This window comes from Macaca thibetana, chromosome 9 (assembly GCF_024542745.1).
Source record: "Macaca thibetana thibetana isolate TM-01 chromosome 9, ASM2454274v1, whole genome shotgun sequence".
NCBI lineage: Eukaryota > Metazoa > Chordata > Mammalia > Primates > Cercopithecidae > Macaca > Macaca thibetana.
In genome coordinates this window covers 34,770,373-34,793,232 of record NC_065586.1, presented here as the reverse complement: position 1 = coordinate 34,793,232, position 22,860 = coordinate 34,770,373, and the positions used below count along the sequence as shown (strand labels likewise).

Here is a 22,860-nt window from a genome sequence, read left to right as displayed (position 1 = left end):
GGCAAGCTGAAGTATTCCAGGTGCTAGTCATTTCCTGTTCATCCTGCAAAGGGATTGGTGGATCTGCTGGTAGAGGAGGATTCTGCACCATTAGAGGGAAAATAGGCTCAACAAATTTCAGCTTCCCAGGACTAGGCAAACTTAAGAGTAACTACTGAAAGAACTGACTCATCTTCTTGGCTGGAGCTATTAACTTTTGCTGTTAAGGAGTGGTCATACTATAGCTGATAGGTCAGTCATTGCTGACTGCTTTATGTGAACTTCCTTTTTAAAGTACAAAAGGTAAAGTTTGATATACAAATAAAAGCTTTAAGTATGTTATATATGGTACATCATGCTAAAAGTTTATTCAGAATTCTGAACTGGCATAATGCAGTTTATTTTTTAGTTTTGTAAAAAAATTGAGTTTTTATCTTTTTCACATTCAGCATCATTTTTCCTCTCTTTGTTGTATACTAGCTCTTTATTAAAGAAAAAGGAACTCCGTATTTTTGTCCTGTAATTACACATTCAGTCCAGGGAGGAATGTTTAAAATTTCAAGGCTACATTAATAGAATTTAAATTTAATTGTTCACAATAATATCAGCAAAAGAATATCCAGAGACATACTCTAAAACTTCGTATTTGTGTCTGATTGAATGTAGAAGCTATATGTTGGCAAATGGGAAATTAGAAATGAAGATGGGGTTGCTGTTTTCATGGTGAAACATATATGTTGCTGTGTTTGGTTAGTAAGTGGAATTTATAAAGTCCATGTTAATATTATTCAGAAATGATAATCACTGTGTCATTTCAGAAAGTCAAATTTGTAGTGCTGTGGTTTAGTGGAGAGAGCTCTAGAACAGGTTGTCAATTAAAAGAACTGGAATAACGTGTATAGCCTTGATTAGGGACCACAGGAACATGCTTTCTCCTCTGCAAAAGAAGGAGGTAAATCAGATTGGCTATAATGTCTTTTCTAATATGAATGGCTTTTATTGCTTTTGTAGTATAGTGTTAATTAACTAGGCAAGTTATAGTAGCTAAAAATAATGTGTTTTTTTTTTTTTTTTTACAGTTTGAATTATTTTATAGCCAACATTTCAGTGGAAGGAAACTTACATGGTTACATTATCTGTGTACAGGTAAAATGCATTTAATTATATCTGACTTAATGAAATTTACCTGATGCTTATATTAATTTAGAAACAGATTTTCTGTGGCCCAATTACAGTTTTTAACCTTTTCTCTTCCATCAACCTTTTTCCCCATTAAAGCAACTAACAATGAAATTCAAATGAAAGTATAGCACTTTTTAATAGTATTTTATAATTATACTGTTTATAATCTTTCTGCTTTTAAAGAAATGTTCTGACTTTATACTGATTTATTACATTTCTGTAGCCAACCACTACATTAGCAAATTTATTAGAAACTCAGATTTGATGGGTCAGACACACTTAGAAACTTGTTCTCTAAATATGCCAGATCCCCTTGCCAATTTCATTATTAAAGCATCATAAGGAGACCTAACCATTTCATTTTTACTTGTGATACTGGAGTGAATGCAATAGATAGTAAAGCTTTTTGCAGAAAGTCCCACTTAATTTTCAATAGTTTCCAATTTTAAAAAACTTTAGTCACAATCTAATTTCCTTTGCTTCTTTCTGGAACAATGAGGTCCACTTACTTACAGTGGGATTAATACCTGAATTATTGTGGACTGTGTGTGGAGTTACCTGAAGATGTAAGCCAAAGCAAATACTTGAATTTTCTTTCTCTCTCTTTTTTTTTTTTTTAACTAAACTATGCTTTGGCAAGTTCATTGAATCACTTTTCCTTTGTACAAGAAGGAAAGGGTATATATGCTAATATTTCTTAGAAATGGTACAAGAAAATCATTTGCCAAACCTTTATTAGGAAATGTGTTCTGTCTCCTCCCCAAGGAAGATTTCATCCAAGTAACTATGATACTTGCTGTTTATTTGACTGATTTACACCTTGGGAAATGTAATACATTAGTATAACATTTCTGTATCTCATTGTATTAGTAATACATTTTGCATTACTTATGTAAGTTGATCTTTATTGAGCAAGTTGGACATTCTAATTTTTAAAATAATTTTTGAAATAAGGAGATTTTCACTGATACTCTTAGTGGTGGTTAAAATTTGACCTTTGACTAAGCACAATGGCTCACGCCTGCAACCCCAGCACTTGGAGAGGCGGAGACGGGCGGGTCACTTGAGCCCAGGAGTTCGAGACCAGCCTAGGCAACATGGCAAAACCCTGTCTCTACTAAAAATCCAAAAATTAGCCAGGCGTGGTGGAACACCTGTAGTCTCAGCTACTCGAGAGGTTGAGATGGGAGGATCACTTGAGCCCAGGAGCTGGAGGCTGCAGTGAGCCATGATCGTGCCACTGCACTCCAGCCTGGGCAACAGAGCAAGACTCTATCTCAGTCAGTCAGTCAGTAAGTTGACCTTTAATTTTACAAATATTCTATTTTCATTTAGCAAATATAATTGATTTTAAGAAAAAAATGCTGGACCAGGGTTTTATATATATATATTTTTTTCTAAGAAAGCTAATATATCTTAGTGTAGTTCAATTTAGCTTGCTTTTACTTTGCATAAATATCTGTTTAGGGGAGTTTAAACTTCCTTGGGTATTCTCATTTCAGCAATAATCATGTCTCCTAAAGTAATTTTAATAAGGGGCTCATTTTTTTCATAACAACTAGTGGTGTATAAGAAGAAAATAAATTTATGCACATAGTTTTTTAGCCATTGGAATTTAGTTCGAAAATAGTCACCAGTATCACCTAAATAGGAAGGAGAATAACTTTCTTTCTGTTTTTGAGCTATACTAAATTTCTAAGCTGATACATAATAAGTTGATTTGGGAGCTCTTTTGTTTGTTCATTTCTTTTATCTTATTTAATATTATTTGTGTTTTAGTTAAAACCAAATAGTTACATCCTTTGGAAAGAGAACGTTATAAGTTTATTTTTTGTTTTGAATCACTGAAGGTACTGAAAACACCTGTGACGTATCAGTGAAACCAGGAGTTAGAGTTGTTTTTATGTTTATATTGTAAAATGATTAACTCAAGCTAATTAACGTAAGTAGCATCTCACTTATCTATTTGTGGTGAGACCATTTAACATCTACTGTCACAGCAATTACTGTCACAGCAATTTTCTTTGTTTTTTTTTTTGCTGTTGTTGCTGTTTTTTGAGACAGAGTCTTGCTCTGTCATCCAGGCTGGAGTGCAATGGCGTGATCTGGGCTCACTGCAACTTCCACCTTCTGGGTTCAAGTGATTCTCCTGCCTCCGCCTCCTGAGTAGCTGGAATTACAGGCACACACTACCACACCCAGCTAATTTTTGTATTTTTAGTAGAGACGGAGTTTCACCATGTTGGCCAGGTTGGTCTCGAACTCCTGACCTCGTGATCCACCCACCTCGGCCTCCTGAAGTGCTGGGATTACAAGCGTGAGCCACCGTGCCTGGCCTTGTCACAGTAATTTTCAAGTTTACTCCACAGTGTGATTAAGAGTCACCATGCTATATGATAGAGCTCCAGAACTTACTGGTCCTAACTGAAACTTTGTCCCCTTTGACCAACATTTTTCGTTTTATTTTTGTTCTCCATTTATTCATTTAACAAAAAGGTTCTCACACACCATGTGTATTGAAGATGATTGTTCTAGATTACCCATATATGACCTAAGGCTCCAGGACTTCTTTAAAACACTGGCTCTGAGGCTGGACAGATCACTCAGAGTTCTGTTTCTTGAGAACCGCTGTTACTTCCACTTAAACACAGAATGAAAATTATTCCTTCCTAGTCCATTGCTATATTTCCAGCTCAGTGAATACCCCAGAAAAGGTTAATTTTTCTGTTGTAAATGAAGAGTCTTTACAAATGGTTGATGCTACACAAAGTGGTATTTGGGGGAATTTAGAATTAGAAGACCTGTGGTCGGAGTTATTAGCTCACAACTTACTAGCTGTGTAATCTTGAGCAAGTTACTTAACTCCTTTGAGCCTGTTTCCTCGTCTTTATCGTTGTAAAATTCATTGATCAATTCAAAGAACATTTTCTGTGTCTCAAGTACTTCTAAACACCAAGTGGACAGAAATAAAATACAGAGCCTTGGCCCTCAAAAAAAGCTCATGTCTAGTAGGCAGACAGACAAGCACATAGTTACGGTACAGTGTTTTGAATGTGGTAGAGGTCAGCCCAGGGCGTAATACAGAATGGTGGTGGCAGTCAGGTCCTGGCGAGGGAGGGCTTCTGGAGAAATCACGTCTCAACTTGTTTTCAAGAACTCATAGGGCCAGGTGCAGTGACTCACACCTGTAATCTAGCACTTTGGGAGGCTGAGGCAGGAGAATCCCTTGAGCCCAGGAGTTCAAGATCAGCTTGGGCAACATAGTGAGACCCTGTCTTGAAAAAATAAAATAAAATAAAAATAATGAATAGGACTTAACCAAGCTAGGTAAAGGAGAGTGTTGAGAGTGTATTACCAACAGAGGTAAGAATTTTAAGAAGCAATCTGTGATGCCAGATGTGACAGAGTGAGAAAAATCCTGAAAATTCCAGTGAATTTATGACTAGGGCTTTGGATAGAATTAACCATAAGGAACAGTTTGATAAAGACATACAGATACTTGATAAAGAGATATGACCAGACAGTGTGACAGAAACTATTACACTGTCTGCATATAAATAAGTTTTATTTGTGGCAGAGCAAGAAGTTGCCGAGATTCCTGGTCAGTTGCTGAAAGACACGTTGAGAAATGATGAACTCAAAGAAGATAAAACTTCACCAGACAGTACATAGTATGGATCAAGCTAGAACTTTGTGAACCCTACATCATAGTATGTGTTGGTAGTTACTAGTGTTTGCCAAAATAAAAGTAACACCATATAATTGTGCATACCTTAAAAGGTAACGATTCTATTGACTAAATTTGTCTCGCTTTTGTTTTCAAATACTTCCAACAGCTAAAAATAGGCAGGGGTGTTAATATTGTCTAATGTCCAGTCTATATTCAAATTTCCCTGAGTGTCCCAAGTTGACTTGCTTGACTGTCAGAGGTCACTAATTGTATTTGGTTGTTACATTTCCCTTCCACCGCCCCACTTCTCAGCATCCTCTGACATACCGTTTTGAACAGACCAGGCCAGTTGTCTTGTAGAGTATCCAGTACTCTGGATTACTTATTTGGGATTTTTAAAATTTTTTACTTTTTAATTTGTTTTCTATTCCTTGTATGTTCTGGAAAGTGGAAATTAGTTCTAAAGGTTTGATTATATTCAGTTAAGTATTATTGGCAAGGATATTTCATAGGTGGTCCTGTGTATTTCATATTGCGTATTTCAAAGGCATCTAATGTCAGGTTGTCTCACTATTAGAGATGCTAAATTTGGAAGGCAGTAACCACCAGTTTTCTCCATTGTAGAGGCACTCTTTCCCCTTTTCGGTTAGCTCAGCAGACAATCTGAGGGATGATACTTTGGCATGAATACCCTGTTCCAGGAACCTAATATAGTTTTAGCCTCCACTGATGATCCTTGCCAGAATCAGTTGTTTCACAACTGATTGCAAAATGGTGATATTCTATCATGCCTTCGGCATTCCCTGAGAGAGTAGAGAGCTGACACAGATACTGGGTAGTGACTTGGATGAAACTATTATGAGAGTTTTGCCCACTCTTTATTTCCTGTCATGTAAATGCTGCTTGAATTATTGTTGGCTTACTTTAAGTATCATGTATCAGAATGTTTTATTTTAGTTTTTAGTCTCTTAGGGTTCACCAGCCTATTCTGCAGGGTAAATCACCACTCTTGTCATTTCTCATTTGTGTTTACATCACAATAATTAAATGAATCATCCAAGTTTGGGGCTTCCTTTCCCCCCCCCCCGCCCCCCGTGCCTTCCCACCCCTTCCCCAGTCTTTTCAGTAAGAGTATGGTGCTAAGAAAAGTGGGAAGAGGTCAATGTACCCCAATCCCTGGTAAAGTATTGAAAAATAGCAAGAAAAGGTACAATGCAAGAATGAACTCAATAAGAAGTACATGATACTTTGGCCTCACATAATCTCCTAATGCTCTTTGGATCTCGTGGTGCTAAACGACAACTTTTGTGTGGCAGAAGACTCATTCTGTTTTCAAACCCATGGCAGCATATTACAGCATCAGTGACATCCTGGCTGATGGTGCCACTTAATCATTTTGGTGCTTGATGCATAATTCTGTTTGTTTCTGCATATGTTTAATTCATCATTGCAGAAATAACAAAATGTAATTTATGTAATGTTTTACTTCTTACCACATTTTCCAAATTTAATGTTGATAAGAGCCCTGTTTATGGAAAGTGTTAATAGTGTATGCCAAATGATAAGTTTTTACACAAGCTGTTTCTATGAATTGGATATTGAATTTAATATATTAAACTTCCTTTTGTGAAAATTTAAAGGGTTATGAATTTTTTCTCTTGGTGTTCCCATCCAAATAATTCTGAAAAATATTTCTGAATATCATTTTTATCTAAAATAAGTCAAGGCATAAATGATGATAATCAAGATAGTATTGCATTTACGGTGATATTAAGCTAATGAATTCACTCATGGCCTTTAAAACCTTTTTTTTTTTTTTTTTTTTTTTTTTTTTTTTTTTTTTTTTTTTTTTTTTTTTTTTTTTTTTTTTTTTTGAGGCGGAGTTTCACTCTTGTTGCCCGGGCTGGAGTGCAATGGCGCGATCTCGGCTCACAGCAACCTCTGCCTCCTGGGTTCAAGCCATTCTCCTGCCTCAACCTATGGAGTAGACGGGATTACAGGCATGCGCCACCACACCCGGCTAATTTTGTATTTTTAGTAGAGACGGGGTTTCTCCATGTTGGTCAGGCTGGTCTTGAACTCCGGACCTCAGGTGATCCTCCCGCCTCAGCCTCCCAAAGTGCTGAGATTACAGGCTTGAGCCACCATGCCCAGCCTAAAATCTTTAATGAGGTAATGAATACATAAAGCAGAAAACCTTAATCAGAGTTACTAATTCTCCTTAAGAGGGAAAATGCAGTCTCTGGGGTAATTTCATGAGAAATACAACTTCCTTGAGTTAACAATGAAGAGCTTTAAAATCAAATCTCGTGTTGATTTCATTTATAGTCCGTTCAGCAGTCAAATAATGCAGGCTGTGTGTGTGTGTCATGAGCTGTCCGTGTGCTGATGTCATGCTGCTGTCTCCCAGGATGTTGCAGAACTGTAGTATACATAATACTTGCTCTATCTCTTGGAGCTCAGGGTCATTTAGCATACAGAATTTCTTTTTTTTTTTTTGAGACAGATACTCATTCTGTCTCCCAGGTTTGAGTGCAGTGGTGCGATCTTGGCTCACTGCAACTTCCGCCTCCGAGGATCAAGCGCTTCTTATACCTTAGCCTCCCGAGTAGCTGAGATTACAGGCATATGCCATCATGCCCGGCGAATTTTTGTATTTTTAGTAGAGACAAGGTTTCGCCATGTTGACCAGGCTGGTCTTGAACTCCTGGGTTTAAGTGATCTGCCCACCTCAGCCTTTCAGAGTGCTGGGATTACAGGCATGATCCATCGTGCCTGGCCCATATGGAACATATTTATGAAAACATTCAGATTAAATGTTTTTCATTTTTATGAAAACATTCAGATTAAATTAAATTCTTTTGCTATCAACTATTTCAGCAAAAGAATGGGTCTGCCTGTTTGTCTCTCCTTTCTTACCTATTTGCCTCTAGGAAGTTACTGGAAAGAAAAATGTTATTTATAAGACATAATAGCATTAATTGTGGCCGAAATTACAGCTTGGACAGGACCGTAAAAGCATTTTCCATATGGCTGTAGACCTTCCAGGAGGCTTGAACCTTCCATGGGAGACTTGTGTCAGTTGTTGGTATCACTTTCCCCTTTGTCCGTCCATTTCTCCTTCACCCACCTCCTTTTATTGTTTGGATTTTTTGTTTTTTTCTTTTTCTGCCTAAGTCTTAGCGTTTCTATTAGTACTTAAAGACTTTTTTTTTTTTTTTTTTTTTTGAGACAGAGTCTCGCTCTGTCACCCAGGCTGGAGTACAGTGGCGCGATCCCGGCTTGCTGCAACCTCGGCCTCCCAGGTTCAAGCGATTTTCCTGCCTCAGCCTCCCGAGTAGCTAGGATTACAGGCATGTGCCACCACGCCTGGCTAATTTTTGTACTTTTAGTAGAGACAGGGTTTTACCATGTTGACCAGGCTGGTCTCAACCTCCTGACCTAAAGTGATCTGCCTGCCTCGGCCTCCCAAAGTGCTGGGATTACAGATGTGAGCCACTGTGCCTGGCCTTAAAGACTGTTTTAACCTACTGGTGAAGTTATGATAGCTTAATTGATTTATACCATATACTCAAAACTAATAGAATTCCATCTTCACCTCCCCAAGAAACAAAATGACTTGTTAACAGCAGTGGGTTTACAACAATTTAATAAAACTATTGGTTCACTCTTTCAGAGGAAAATGTCTGAAATAGAGTAAATTTGAAATGTTTCTTTGAATGGTCATTTCACTGTCAGTTTTTGTTTTAATTGTAGGTGAAGTTAAAATGAACTATTTGGGCAAGCCATATGTAGCCATGGTTACGACATACCAAATGGCAGTTCTTCTTGCCTTTAACAACAGTGAAACTGTCAGTTATAAGGAGCTTCAGGACAGCACTCAGATGAATGAAAAGGAACTGACAAAAACAATCAAATCATTACTTGATGTGAAAATGATTAACCATGATTCAGAAAAGGTATGTAGTCATATTCCAAAGAATTTAAGCATTATCAACCTTAAAGCTTTTTCATGAGACATTGGCAGTTTTAAAGTAAGGCTGTAATTGTCATTGCACCTTGTGCTCTGGAAAGCACTTGCATTCACTACATTACTGCACGCTCCATAGAGCTGCGAGTGTAAGGCATCACAGAGCGTGCTGTGTGAGTTGGTGCCGTGTGCCCTTTATAGTTTGATTTTATTTGTCCTATACTGTTAAAGCTTATTGAATAATTGTAAAAGAATTGCCATCTGTAAGATTTTGATTAATTGAGATTTTGAAACTAGCCTTTAAAGACTTTCTGGGTTTTTGGTTTTATAAATGTGCTTAATTTCATGGTTCTATACCAGGAAATGACAGCCTGTTGACATCTATTTGTACACATATTTAATATGTGTAACTCCATTCCAAGTGTTCTTAATGTCAGCACTCAATTAACTATCATCTGTTTTTAACCACCATATATTTTTGATGCCTGTCACAAGAATAACAAGCCATTAGTATATTACTTTTTTTCTCTGTAACTTTTTTTCTAGTTACAAGATTTCATTGTTTTGTTGTCATAGTATATCCTAGATGTTTAAATAGTTAAAAATGCAACAGAGGTGGGATTATATCTCCTTCAAATTATTGTGCTTGTAAGAAAAAAATTTCTATAAATAATGTTTTGTTTTTATTTTGGTAAAGTTAATAGCCTACGGTTTATTTCTCTCATCAATTCATTTTGCTGACATCCCGAAGATGATGATGACATTTTATAGTCTACAATTGAACAACTGTAAAAGGCATATATTCTGAAATTCAAATCAATGTTTTCATAATTTTGAGAAATGATTTTTCTGGCATCAGAATCTTAGCAAAATACGGAATTTCTTTTTTTTTTTTTTTTTTTTTTGAGACGGTGTTCCACTCTTGTTGCCCAGACTGGAGTGTAATGGCGTGATCTCGGCTCACTGCAGCCTCCACCTTCTGGGTTCAAATGATTCTCCTGTCTCAGCTTCCTGAGTAGCAGGGACATGCCACCATGCCCAGCTACTTTTGTATTTTTAGTGGAGATAGGGTTTCACAATGTTGGCCAGGCTGGTCAGGCTGGTCTGGAACTCCTGACCTCAGGTGATTCACCCGTCTTGGCCTCCCAAAGTGCTGGGATTACAAGTGTGACCACCGTGCCTGGCCAAAATAGGGATTTCTTAAGGTTAATTAATTATAGTTTTTAATTTTAGGCTAGTAAATGCTTGAAGGTTTTATATTTTTTTCTAAAACATGCTGCCCAGAAATTGACAAAGTAAACATAGATTCCTTGTTTGCACTTTAAATTTTATTTTATATTATTTTTTATTTGTTTTTAAGGTGAGATCTCATTGTACCACCCAGGTTGGAGTGCAGTGGTGCCATCTCAGCTCACTGCAACCCCCACCTCCTGGGCTCAAGTGATAATCCCGCCTCAGCCTTCCAAGTAGCTGGGACCACAGGTGTGAGCCACTATGCCAGGCTAATTTTTAAATTTTTAGTAGAGACCGGATTTTGCTGTATTGGCCAGGCTGGTCTTGAACTCCTGAGCTCAAGCACTCTGCCCACCTCAGCCTCCCAAAGTGGTGAGATTATAGGCGTGAGCCACCATGCCTGGCCTTTTAATTTAATTATGAATCCGTCCATTCCTTAGCAGAATGTCTTAGATTATTATTGAGAATTAGTTCATCTTCCAAATGCCTTTTGATCCTTCTGCCAGAGAAATTCCACCCTGTGATATCAGTGGCTTTCTTAAGCCTGATATGGAAGTTGTTATTCTAAAAATTGGCTTAACAGTTTTCCTCTGAGCAAAGGCCATTTGCTTCTTGAAGAGTGAATAAAAGATGGATTGAAGTAAACGTTTTCACCATCACCCCAGGTCACGGCAAATTGATGCTGTGTGCTACTGGAGGCACAGCTTTCTCCTGCCATCAGGCCATTTACAGTGGGTATTTTGTTATTGCAGCATTTGTAAAAAAAAAATGGTTGGTTTTTCAGAATGGGGTGATGGAAAAGTTATGAACTTTGGTGTTTCATAAAAATTAAAATGTCAAACTTTAGGCAATGAGCTTGACTCTTTTATCAAAAAGTAGTGTGTATGTAATAGTAGGACCAGCAAATATCTTATTGCCAAATATAAACTGCTTAAGATTCTGGCAGATGTAAAAGTAGAAAATAAAATTGGGTTTTTCCTGTTTGTTTGAACAAAAGAATTATTTTTCTCTTAAATTTGGTAATCTATAATATAAAAGTTATAAGAGTGGAGACTTTTTTGCTTGGTCATTCATTTAGTGGAATTGCTTGCAGCAAGCTCTTATTTATAAGATTTTGGTTTTTGTAAATATAAATGTTTTATTTTTAAATGTAGGAAGATATTGATGCAGAATCTTCATTTTCATTAAATATGAACTTTAGCAGTAAACGAACAAAATTTAAAATTACTACATCAATGCAGAAAGACACACCACAAGTAAGTGTTTTTAATGTCAAGTTTTTTTGAGGGGGAAACATTTAAGCATTGGACTTTACAAGTGTTTACACTGAGATTGTGCAAAACATTGCACAGCAAACTTAATAGTGGGGTATGTCTTTTCTGGTTTGTTGTTGGCATTTATTAACCTTACAATCAAACAGAAATCTCTACTTGTTTTTTAGTTTTTTCTAAGGAAAAGATTATGGTTTTGTTGTATTTGCTCTTAAACCACTAGAATGTGTAACTTTACATTCTCTCCGAAAATTCCCACATTGAGAAGTAATAAAATTTCATATTTTTCATTTGTAAAATAAGGGAAAGTTCTACAGCTTTTTTTTTTTTTTTTTCCTGAGACGGAGTCTCACTCTCTCACCCAGGCTGGAGTGCAGTGGTGTGATCTCGGCTCACTGCAAGTTCTGCCTCCCAGGTTCACGCCATTCTCCTGCCTCAGGCTCCCAAGTAGCTGGGACTACAGGCGCCTGTCACCACGCCCGGCTAATTTTCTTTTTGTATTTTTAGTAGAGACAGGGTTTCACTGTGTTAGCCAGGATGGTCTCCATCTCCTGACCTCATGATCCGCCCGCCTCCCAACGTGCTGGGATTACAGGTGTGAGCCACCGAGCGTGGCCTACAGCTCATTTGTTTCAAAGAAAACTTGTCAGTAGAGAATGCTTCTTAAACTTTTATATGCAAATGAGCCACCTGGGCATCTTGTTCAAATGCAGATTGTGATCTAGTGGGTGTGGAGTGAGGTCCTAACAGGCCAGTGTGAGGAGGGGACTTCGGCTCTTCATTCTTTTATTTATTTTATTTATTTATTTTTTTTATTATTTTTTTTTTTTGAGACAGAGTCTCGCTCTGTTGCCCAGACTGGAGTGCAGTGGCACGATCTCCACTCACTGCAAGCTCCGCCTTCCCGGGTTCCCGCCATTCTCCTGCCTCAGCCTCCCAAGTAGCTGGGACTACAGGCGCCCGCCACCGCGCCCGGCTAATTTTTGTATTTTTAGTAGAGACGGGGTTTCACCGTGTTAGTCAGGATGGTCTCGATCTCCTGACCTCGTGATCCACCCGTCAAACTTAGCAGTGATTGTTGCTTTGGTCTAGGATAGACTGTTACTATCACTCATGCTTCCTGATTGCCTTCCGTGTGCAGTCCTTGGGCTGGTGCAGGATGTGAAGATAATATAAGACATTAGACCCTCTCCAGAAACGTAATTCCCCATGGGGGAGACAAATATTAATTGCGATTCACTTTGAAACCTAAAATGGTCAAGATTCCATTTTCCTCCAGGCTAATACATAAATATATAGATTGTATTTTGTCTTTGAAAAGCTATGAGGAGATCCTATTAGTGTGGCATGGCCTGGTTCTATGCCTTGCTTCTCCTGTGTTTCTTGAGCTCCGTGGAGATAGGCCCCCTCTCCTGGCTTCTCTGCTTGAGCCACATAAAATGGCACTTCACAGCTGTTCTCTTTGAAGCCTGATCCAGTATGCATTTGGAGCTAATTACCGCAGTTGACACAACTCCATCTAAAAGCATCGTGATACAGATTCTGTAATCACTGATAAGAAATGATCTTGCAAATTATTGCTGTGTCCTCCTTTATTACCTGTTTACCTTAACAGTACAGTTTATAATAATGTAAATTTTTTTTCTAATAACCTTTCAACTTTAACCCTAGAAATTGTAGAGTAGATGTTTTAGCAGTGGTTATGTGATATTAGCACAACATAGCTGTATAATTTGCTCAGTATTGTGGTGCATGCCTGTAATCCCAGCTGCTCAGGAGTCTGAGGCATGAGAATCACATGAACCCAGGAGATGGAGGTTGCAGTGAGCTGAGATCGAGTCACTGAACTCCAGCCAGGACGACAGAGTGAAACCCTGTCTCAAAATAAAAAAAAAAGTATTTGCACTCACTGATAAAATGAATTTAAAACAAGTTCAGTGACTTAATGTCTTGTTGGGTCTTTTTTCTTTTCTTCTGTAAAACAGGAAATGGAGCAGACTAGAAGTGCAGTCGATGAGGACCGGAAAATGTATCTCCAAGCTGCTATAGTTCGTATCATGAAAGCACGAAAAGTGCTTCGGCACAATGCCCTTATTCAAGAGGTAAAAAGAGGGCAGTCCTCAGGGCTTCTTAGGATAGAGGGCATTGTCATTGTACAGATTCAATCTCTTTCTTCTTAAAGAGAATATAGAAATAACATGATCCTCAGATAGCATAAAGAAATGTTTTATACTTAATCAGAATTGTACTCACTTATAATTTCAGTATTAAATTCGGATTTGCAGGCTGGGCACAGTGGCTCATGCCTGTAATCCTTGTTGTTGTTGTTGTTGTTGTTGTTGTTGTTGTTGTTGAGACAGAGTCTTGCTCTGTCACCCAGGCTGGAATACCGTGGCGTGATCTTGCTCACTGCAACCTCTGTCTACCAGGTTCAAGTGATTCTCCTGCCTCAGCCTCCCGAGTAGCTGGGAATACAGGCGTGTACCACCATACCTGGCTAATTTTTGTATTTTCATGGAGATAGAGTTTCACCATGTTGGCCAGGCTGGTCTCTTAACTCCTGACCTCAGGTGATCCACCTGCCTCGGCCTCCAAAAGTGCAGGGGTTACAGGCATGAGCCACCATGCTCAGTGGACACCTGTAATCTGAATGCCTTGTTAGGCCAAGACAGGAGGATCACCTGAGTTCAGGAGTTTCAGACCAGCCCGGGCAACACGGGGAGACCCCATCTCACCTAAAAAATAAATAAATAAATAAATAAATAATTAGCCAGGTGTGGTGGCACACCTGTAGTACCAACTACCTGGGAGGCTGAGGTGGGAGGATTGCTTGAGCCCAGGGATTGAGCCTGCGTGACACAGTGAGATGCTATCTCAAATGATAATAAATTCATATTTGCTTTGGCTTTATTTTAGAGGTCTAAAACTTACCGATTCACTGAGTCTTCTGTCCAGTTATTGAAGGAAGTTGACCCATCATTCATTCCATAACTACTTGAGCCTACCATGTGATAGACAGCTGGGCTGGTGCCTGGGATGTAGTACAGAGCAGCTGAAGATGTGGCAGGCTGTTTTGGAGTTCACAGTTTAATGGGGGAAGAAATACACTATTGAAGTAATATGCAAATAACTATAAAATTGTATTAACATGCACTAAAGGAAAGGTATGCAGTACTGTAGGAATGTATTTAAATATCCTGGCCTGGGGTCTGCTGGGGGAAACTCTCTTGAGAAAGTGGTGTTTGAACTAAGAACTGAGAGTTGAGTTAAAGTTAAATAGAAGCTTGGGGTTGTATGTGAGTACTTAGTTTATTGTTTCACTTAATTATGTATCATTATTAGATTTTGCTGTATCCATTTTCCACAATTTAGTTCCTATTTTCATACTTAATTTGGCCCATTTGTTGAAACCTCAGTACCTTTGAGGCACTTTAAACTGATTGGTTAAAAGTAATTACTTATAGCTGAAGAACTGGCAGTACTTTGACTTCGACATCTCTCTTCCACAGGTGATTAGTCAGTCAAGAGCTAGGTTTAATCCCAGTATCAGCATGATTAAGAAGTGTATTGAAGTTCTGATAGACAAACAGTACATCGAACGCAGCCAGGCATCGGCAGATGAATACAGCTACGTCGCGTGATGTCGCTCTCCTCCAGCGTGGTGTGAGAAGATCATTGCCATCACCATTTGGTGTATTCCTGTGGGAAAAAGCAGGCCTGTGCCTCCATAATTTGGTCATTTGGCAGCCCCTGTTTTCTGCTGTTTACAACATCACCAGTGCCACGTCATGAGCGTCAAAGAAAATGCCTAGAGATATTTCAAGCTCATGTCATTATGACATTTCTTAAAACTTTATTAAAAGAATGAGTGAAGTATTGCTGAAATGTGGACATTCGGTTGGGTACCATGCTTTTTCTCCCCTTCACGTTTGCAGTTGATGTGTGTCTTTTTTTTTTTTTTTTTTTTTTTAATGTATCTTAAAGGACATAAAATTTAAAAACTTAAATATTGTAATATGACAGATAACCTAATAATTGTATCTACATTAAAATGACAAACATGATACTGCTGCTTGTCAAATAAAAAAAAATAAAGAAATAGAATGCCTTTTTTATGTGGATGGAGTATCAGGTTGACCACACAATATATTGACTCAAAGTAGCTAATGCATCTTTAGTTGCGTTTTTATCTGAATGGTTTAATTCACTTGTACTCCTATTTAAATCCTACTTGAAAAATGTCTAGATTATTGTTCTTGAATGCATAGAACTGCATTCAGGATAAAGAATGCTTTATTTTTATGGATTAGATATACTGGATCTAAACATTTTGAATCTTGAAGATGTAATTCCATCAGCAGTTTCTGGTGGTGTGCTACCCCACAGACATCGCAGAGTGTGAGCAGGATGTGTGGTGACCTCAAGTCTGGCACAAAGAGAGCTTTTCATTCAAAAGTTGTCTTTCTTCTGTTGCATAATCCATTAGTTCTAGCATAGACTAGTACCCTAGCTCTATGGCCTTCCCTGAGTCTTAGGAAATCTGTGATACCAACATATTCCTTCTATATGCCTTCCCTACCTGTTACCCTTATAGCCCTCCTCCAACAGTTTAGATACTAGAGTCACTCTCATCAGTTACAGATGTGCTTAGCAATGCATAACTTAAATACTTTTTTTAAAGAAAATTGTACATTGTACTGGGTGCCACATATATAAATCCCATTATTTTGTTTATTTTATATATATATATATATATCAACAGCAGTGTTAGAATACTGCGATCTATTATCATATTTATTGTCTATCCATGCCGTCACCACCACCACACCCCTCCTCCCTTGACAGACAAACAATTTTTTTTTTTTTTTTTTTTTTTTAATAAGAGATGGGGTTTCGCCATGTTTCCCAGGCTAGTCTGGAACTTCTGGCCTCAAGCAATCCTGTCTGTCTCCCAAAGTGCTGGGATTACAAGCGTGAGCCACTGCATGCATCCAACACACAATTTTTAAAATCCGGAATATTTTAAAGCAAATCACACAGAAAGTATTTCACTTATAATACTTAAATAAGACCTTTAAAAAAATCCACAATTTTATATTACTCCTAACAAAAACAATAATTACTTAGTATCATCTAATAGGTGGTTCATATTTAAATTTGTTGTTGTTTTGAAATGGCTTTTACAATTGGTTTATTCGATTGCATTTTTTCTAACTCGTGTCTCAAGTGTTTTAAAAATCTGCTGAACTTACAATGACTTATATACTGTATTTCTCATTTTACCTTTCTTCCAAATGAGGAAATAATGGCAAACCATATAATATTGTACATTCACTGTCAAAAAGAAAACCCTTGTTTTGATAACTTGTTGATTGATAAAAGTTTTCCAAATTGATTCCTTTTTTCTTAAATATTTATAAATGTTAAGTCTTATCCTGGTATCTAATTGTCAAGAAAATATACTGAAAAATGGACAAAGTACTTGTGCGAAGGTCTACAGAGATGGCTTACAAGAGTTTTCTTCACATCCTTTCTCCATTTTACCTGAAAGGAAACATCTCTCGCATGAGGAAGAAAAGAGGCCAGATCCATTCAACCAAGGCACCATTCAGAAAATGAGCAATGTTTGGAATTCATTGCAGCACACACCTTCCCCTGCAGAGTGCAGGGAACAGTTGCAGTCTTGTCAAGTTAGGTCAGGAGATTGAAGTCATCACTGCAGAAGCTGTAGCACACAGCCCAGAGCTCTGACCTGGCTGCCCTGCTGTGCAATAACTAGTGCGAGTGGACAAAATAGCCCAGAGCTACGAAAAGGAAAAAGGAGCAAGGAGAGGAGGATTTTCTATGCTTCACTGCAGAAAACACAAGTGAGCAAAACCCTCAGAAGTTTTTTAGAAGTCATTAATACTAAGGTAGTTTACGTGTATGAGTCAGTGATGCATTTTATAGCCAGTCAGCATGAGGCCTTGTCAACATGCCAATATCCTTCCCCTTGGAAAGCAAATATTTAATTGCTAATGAAGGTGCAGACTTATTTTAAGGTTTAGTCCAATATTTTATGACCATTTGCTTTAATATAAACAAACACTCTGGGGGTTGGGTGCTTATTTTGTTGCTTTAAGGCAGGGTCTTGCTCTGTCACCCAAGCTGGAGTGCAGTAGTGCAATCACGGCACACTGCACCCTCGACCTGCCGGGCTCAAGTGATCCTCCCACCTCAGCTCCCAAGTAGCTGGGACCACAGGCACATGCCACCACACTTGGCTAATCTTTGTATTTTTTGTAGAGACAAGGTCTTGCCATGTTGCCGAGGCTGGTCTCAAACTCCTGAGCTCAAGCAATCCGCCTGCCTCAGCCTTCCAAAGTGCTGGGATTAGAGGTGTGAGCCACCATGCCAGGCTTTATTTTCTTTGTAACTTACTATCTTCTTAGGATTTTGTAACCTATATATGCTACCATGCTATCCCATGTCCACTTCTTAAAAAAACTTTTTGAGTATAACTGATGACAGGTGCTTCCACCTATGTTATTTTATTTAATCTTCAGGTAATCCTGTTTGGTAGGCAATGCTGCTTTTTTCATAGGTGAGGAAGCTAAATGAGACTTTTCCAGGAGTTACTATTGTAAACTGCAGAACCTGAATTTAAATGCCAGTCAATTCCATGGATGTTATAAGTATAGCCTCTCTATGTACATAGCCTCTAAAATAAGTAGAAATAACTTCATTTCATACATAAAGAATAGTTTTTCCTGACTTTTTAGAGTAACAATTTATTTCCAGTTAAATAATGTATGATAAACACTTCATATTTTTCTTAAGATACTTATTTAAGATGATGTAAATACACACGATTAAGGAATTTGTCTTGGCACATAGCTGATTCATGACAAAGGGTATTTGTGAATTTAGTATTTTACATTCACATGTACTATTACAAAACATTTATTTCACAGTGTATATATACTTAAAAGTTGTTACCAGTTAATTTTGTTGAGCTATGTACTTAATTTTTGGTTCCAAGAATAAATTCTTGGTTGAGCAAGGTCAAAGTCAGGATGCGAACTTTAAAAATACTAGTCCGTGGCTGGGCACAGTGGCTCACGCCTGTAATCCCAGCACTTTGGGAGACTGAGGTGGGTGGATCACCTGAGGTCAGGAGTTCAAGACCAGCCTGACCAACATGGAGAAACCCTGTCTCTACTAAAAATACAAAAAATTAGCTGGGCGTGGTGGCGGGCACCTGTAGTCCCAGCTACTGAGGAGGCTGACGCAGGAGAATCACTTGAACCCAGGAGGTGGAGATTGCGCCATTGCACTCCAGCCTGGGCGATGAGCAAAACTCAGTCTCAAATAAATAAATAAACAAACTAGTCCTAAGGGCTGTTGCACATGGGCCATAGCAAAATGAATGGAAATTAATGTGGAGAGACCCACTAGTAGAAGATTGCTGTGTTCTTGGAGCATATCAAGGCCAAAGCAATTAAATTAGGCACTCCTTTGAAATATATGGCCCCATAGGCCAGAATTTATTAAAGGTAGGATTTACTAATGGGGAAAAATGATAATTTTCATAAGAAATGGCTGTACTACCTATGAAATTGTAAGAGAGTTTTTTTTTTCTTCCCCTGGCCCCTATCCACAACCCAGGAAATTCCTCCTCTTATCATCTAGCAAACAGGTACTGGTGCCAGGGCATTACGCTGGGTGCAAGATATGCAATGATGTGCAGAAAAGATGCGGTCTGTGCTCACATGGAGCTTCCGGTCTTTAACAGTCAGAGCTGTGTCATTCCAGATGTGGTAAGTGCTTGTGAAGGAAATCCTGACTGCTCAGGAGGATTTCATAAGAGAGGTTAATGGGTGGAGAATGAAGGTGGGAGAGCACATTCTAAACGGAAGTGACAGCAAAGATCCTGAGATAAGAGGCATCCAGAACCTGGAAATCAAAAAGACCAGTGTGGCCGAATTATTTGCATTTTATGCAGAGAGTGATTTAGTTATATTTACATTTTTAAAAGATGATGGCAATGTTTTCATAACTTGGCTAGTCAGTGTGTGAATATTCATTTTGTTAACATGCTTTATGGTGTACATATTTATATATTATTTTGCTTTGGCATTTGTGAACTATGTCATAATATTTGTGAATTTCTTTTTTTTTTTTTTTTGAAACAGAGTCTTGCTCTGTTGCCCAGGCTGGAGTGCAGTGGCACGATCTCTGCTCACTGCAATCTCCGCCTCCCAGGTTCAACTGATCCTCCTGCCTCAGCCCCCCTAGTAGCTGGGATTATGGGCACACACCACCATGCCCGGCTAATTTTTGTATTTTTAGTAGAGATGGGGTTTCACCATGTTGACCAGGCTGGTCTTGAACTCCCAACCTCAGGTGGTCCACTCGCCTCAGCCTCCCAAAGTGCTGGGATTACAGGTGTGAGCCACCACGCCTGGCCAATATTTGTAAATTTTAAGGGAAAATGGATCGGAAGAAATTAGGAGGTCTGGGCAGGAGTAATCTTTTACAGAGTCTTGCTCTGTCGCCCAGGATGGAGTGCAGTGGTGCCATCTCAGCTCACTGCAAACTCTGCCTCCCAGGTTCAAGCGATTCTTGTGCCTCAGCCTCCCAAGTAGCTGGGATTAGTTTGCATGACCATGCTTGGCTAATTTTTGTATTTTTAGTAGTCAGGGTTTCATCATGTTGGCCAGGCCGGTCTTGAACTCCTGACCTCAAGCAATCCGCCCGCGTCAGCCTCCCAAAGTGCTGGGATTACAAGCATGAGCCACTGTGCCCAGCTCAGGAGTTATCTTAATGACAGTGGCTACTTCTAGAGGGATCAAGTGGATGAACCGGAGTGAGTTATGGTTTGAGACAGGGTGAGTAGGGGAACGGATGAGTCAAGGATGGCAACCTAGATTTTTGGCTTTCACAACTAATACCATTTAGCAAGTTAGGAGGATCCTAGAAGCCAGAATGGAGAAGGAAGTTAGTAGGGTGGGTTTTAGACAATGTGCACTGGATGTGCTTTTGAGATGTGCAAGTGCAGCAGGTGGTTGGTTGTAAAGGCTGAAAGTTCACTGTGCACCTATTCCCATCCTGATTCTTAGAAACCAATCCTTAGAAGCTGTTTGAACCATTCTCCTCTCTCTGACCCTAACCCGTGAGTCAACACTTTCCAGGTTCATTGTGACTAGAGAATAACAAACATTTACTACCACATGAATGTGTTACAGACATGTTAAGTCATAAAACTGGGAATGAATAGGAATGAGATTTTTCCTTTAGTTATTTATATATTAATACATTCTAGTATTTGCCTTCCTGTTTCAGTGAGTGGTCTTTTCACCCCCGCTTTGAGGTGAGAACACATTTACAGAAGCGGGGTCATTGAGCCCAAGGTGAACCTGCCGGATTCTCTGTCACCAGGCTGGAGTGCAGTGACGTGATCTCGGCTCACTGCAGCCTGCACCTCCAGGTTCAAGTGATTCTCCTGCCTCAGCCTCCCGAGTCGCTGGGACCACAGGTGTGCACCACTACCCCCAGCTAATATTTTTGTATTTTTCATAGAGACAGGGTTTCACCATGTTGGCCAGGATGGTCTCTATCTCTTGACCTCGTGATCCACTCGCCTCGGCCTCCCAAAGTGCTAGGATGACAGGCGTGAGCCACCGCGCCCGGCTGGTTCTTTCTTATATTCATAAATCTTTGCTCACTACTGCTTTTGCACTGTACTCCTGGCAAGCTTAAAATGAGTCATCAGCAAAGGAAGAAACCTTTGGAAACCAACATGTGGAAAAGAATTTGAATAACAAAGGGCGGTATTAGATGTTTTGTTATTGTTTTCCTTTTTTCCATTGTTAGTAGCTTGCTATTTATAGTTCTAGTAATTGAAGAATTGTAGACTGTGTTGAAGTTTGCAGCCTTGGGTAAGGAGTAAACTCAGTGGGTTGCTATTTTTGTACTTGGATGGCCAGACTGATATTTTCCTTGGAGGAACTTTGATGTTGCAGAAAAAAAGATGAAAATTTTCTGTGACTTTCATAAGCAGCCCTGTTCAGGTATCAACTAGTTTATGGGGCTGTCCCTAGCTCAGTAGTACTCAATCCTATGCCGAGAGCCTCAGCATTCTTAAATGGATGGTTTTCAGGCTGTTTGTCTTTAGGGGAAAAAACAGGTATGATGAGCTCAGATCTACTGTTAGCAGAAACAAAGCTGGTCTAGTGGCCGGGCACAGTGGCTCACACCTGTAATCCCAACACTTTGGGAGGCTGAAGTGGGCAGATCATTTGAAGTCAGGAGTTCAAGACCAGCCTGGCCAATGTGGTGAAACCCAGTCTCTACTAAAAATACAAAAATTAGCAGGGCGTGGCACACACTTGTAGTCCCAGCTAGTTGGGAGGCCGAGGCATGAGAATCGCTTGAATCCAGTAGACAGAGACTGCAGTGAGCTGAGATCCTGCCACTGTGCTCCAGCCAGGGTGACAGAGCCGTCTCAAAACACACACACACACACACACACACACACACACACACACACACACGAGAAAAAGAATGCTGGTCTAGCATCAAGTGTATCAAATTTTGGCCTGAGGAGGTCAGTGATGCAGGAGAAGTATACTGATGTTAAAGGAAACTTGCCAAATGCATATCAATGCAGTGCTGCAAAGTAGATATCTGAGACACCTTGTTTCAATTGTACATTTTATTTTTTTTGTTTTTTGAAATAGAGTCTCATTCTGTCCTCCGGGCTGGAGTACAGTGGCACAGTCTCAGCTCACTGCTGCCTCTGCCTCCTGGGTTCAAGCAATTCTCCTGCCTCAGCCTCCAAGTCACTGGGATTACAGACGTGTGCCATCACGCCCGGTTAATTTTTATTTTATTTTATTTTATTTTTTTGATGAAGTATTGCTCTTGTTTCCCAGGCTGGAGTGCAGTGGCGCGATCTTGGCGCACTGCAACCTCTGCCTCTGAGGTTCAAGTGATTCTCCTGCCTTAGCCTCCCAAGTAGCTGGGATTACAGGCATGCACCACCATGCCCGGCTAATTTTGTATTTTTAATAGAGATGGGGTTTCTCCATGTTGGTCAGGCTGCTCTCAAATTCCTGACCTCAGGTGATCCACTAGCCTCGGCCTCCCAAAGTGCTGGGATTACAGGTATGAGCCACTGTTCCTGGCCACCCCGGCTAATTTTTAAATTTTTAGTAGAGACAGGGTTTCACCATGTTGGCCAGACTGGTCTCGAACTCCATATCTGAGGTGATCCACCTGCCTCAGCTTCCCAAAGTGTTGGGATTATAGACTGAGCCACCACACCCACCCTAGATTGTATATTTTAAAATAATCGTCTCTAACTGTTGACAGCCAAGAAAGATGAGGACCTCCAGCCACTTGGTAATGGTAAATTGGAAATACATGGTGTCAGCCGTCAGGAAGGTGCATGTGCCTTCACTTGTAAGTTACTTACTTGGCTCTGGTTTGGGCTGCCATCTCCACTGCTCCGTAAAGTAGGGAAGAGAGCTACTCAAATTAAGGAAGAGGCTTCAGTAGCCAGCCACCACTAC

At 39.4% G+C, this 22,860-nt stretch overlaps 2 protein-coding genes across 6 annotated transcripts in view; one reads left to right on the top strand and one right to left on the bottom strand.

Moving 5' to 3' along the window:
* The window catches only part of CUL2 (cullin 2), a 135,397-nt gene extending 116,744 nt beyond the window's left edge, over positions 1–18,653 (top strand). For all 5 annotated transcript variants that reach the window (XM_050804779.1, XM_050804775.1, XM_050804777.1 and 2 more), the window contains 5 exons: positions 1,059–1,125; positions 8,588–8,790; positions 11,189–11,290; positions 13,291–13,407; positions 14,815–18,653. In XM_050804779.1, the coding sequence (XP_050660736.1) occupies positions 1,059–1,125; positions 8,588–8,790; positions 11,189–11,290; positions 13,291–13,407; positions 14,815–14,946 (621 nt within the window). In that variant the 3' untranslated portion in view covers positions 14,947–18,653. The remainder of the gene's footprint in view (positions 1–1,058; positions 1,126–8,587; positions 8,791–11,188; positions 11,291–13,290; positions 13,408–14,814) is intronic.
* Positions 1–22,860, bottom strand: part of CCNY (cyclin Y) — an 876,528-nt gene that overhangs the window by 553,420 nt on the left and 300,248 nt on the right. The gene's annotated exons all lie outside the window — the stretch shown is intronic.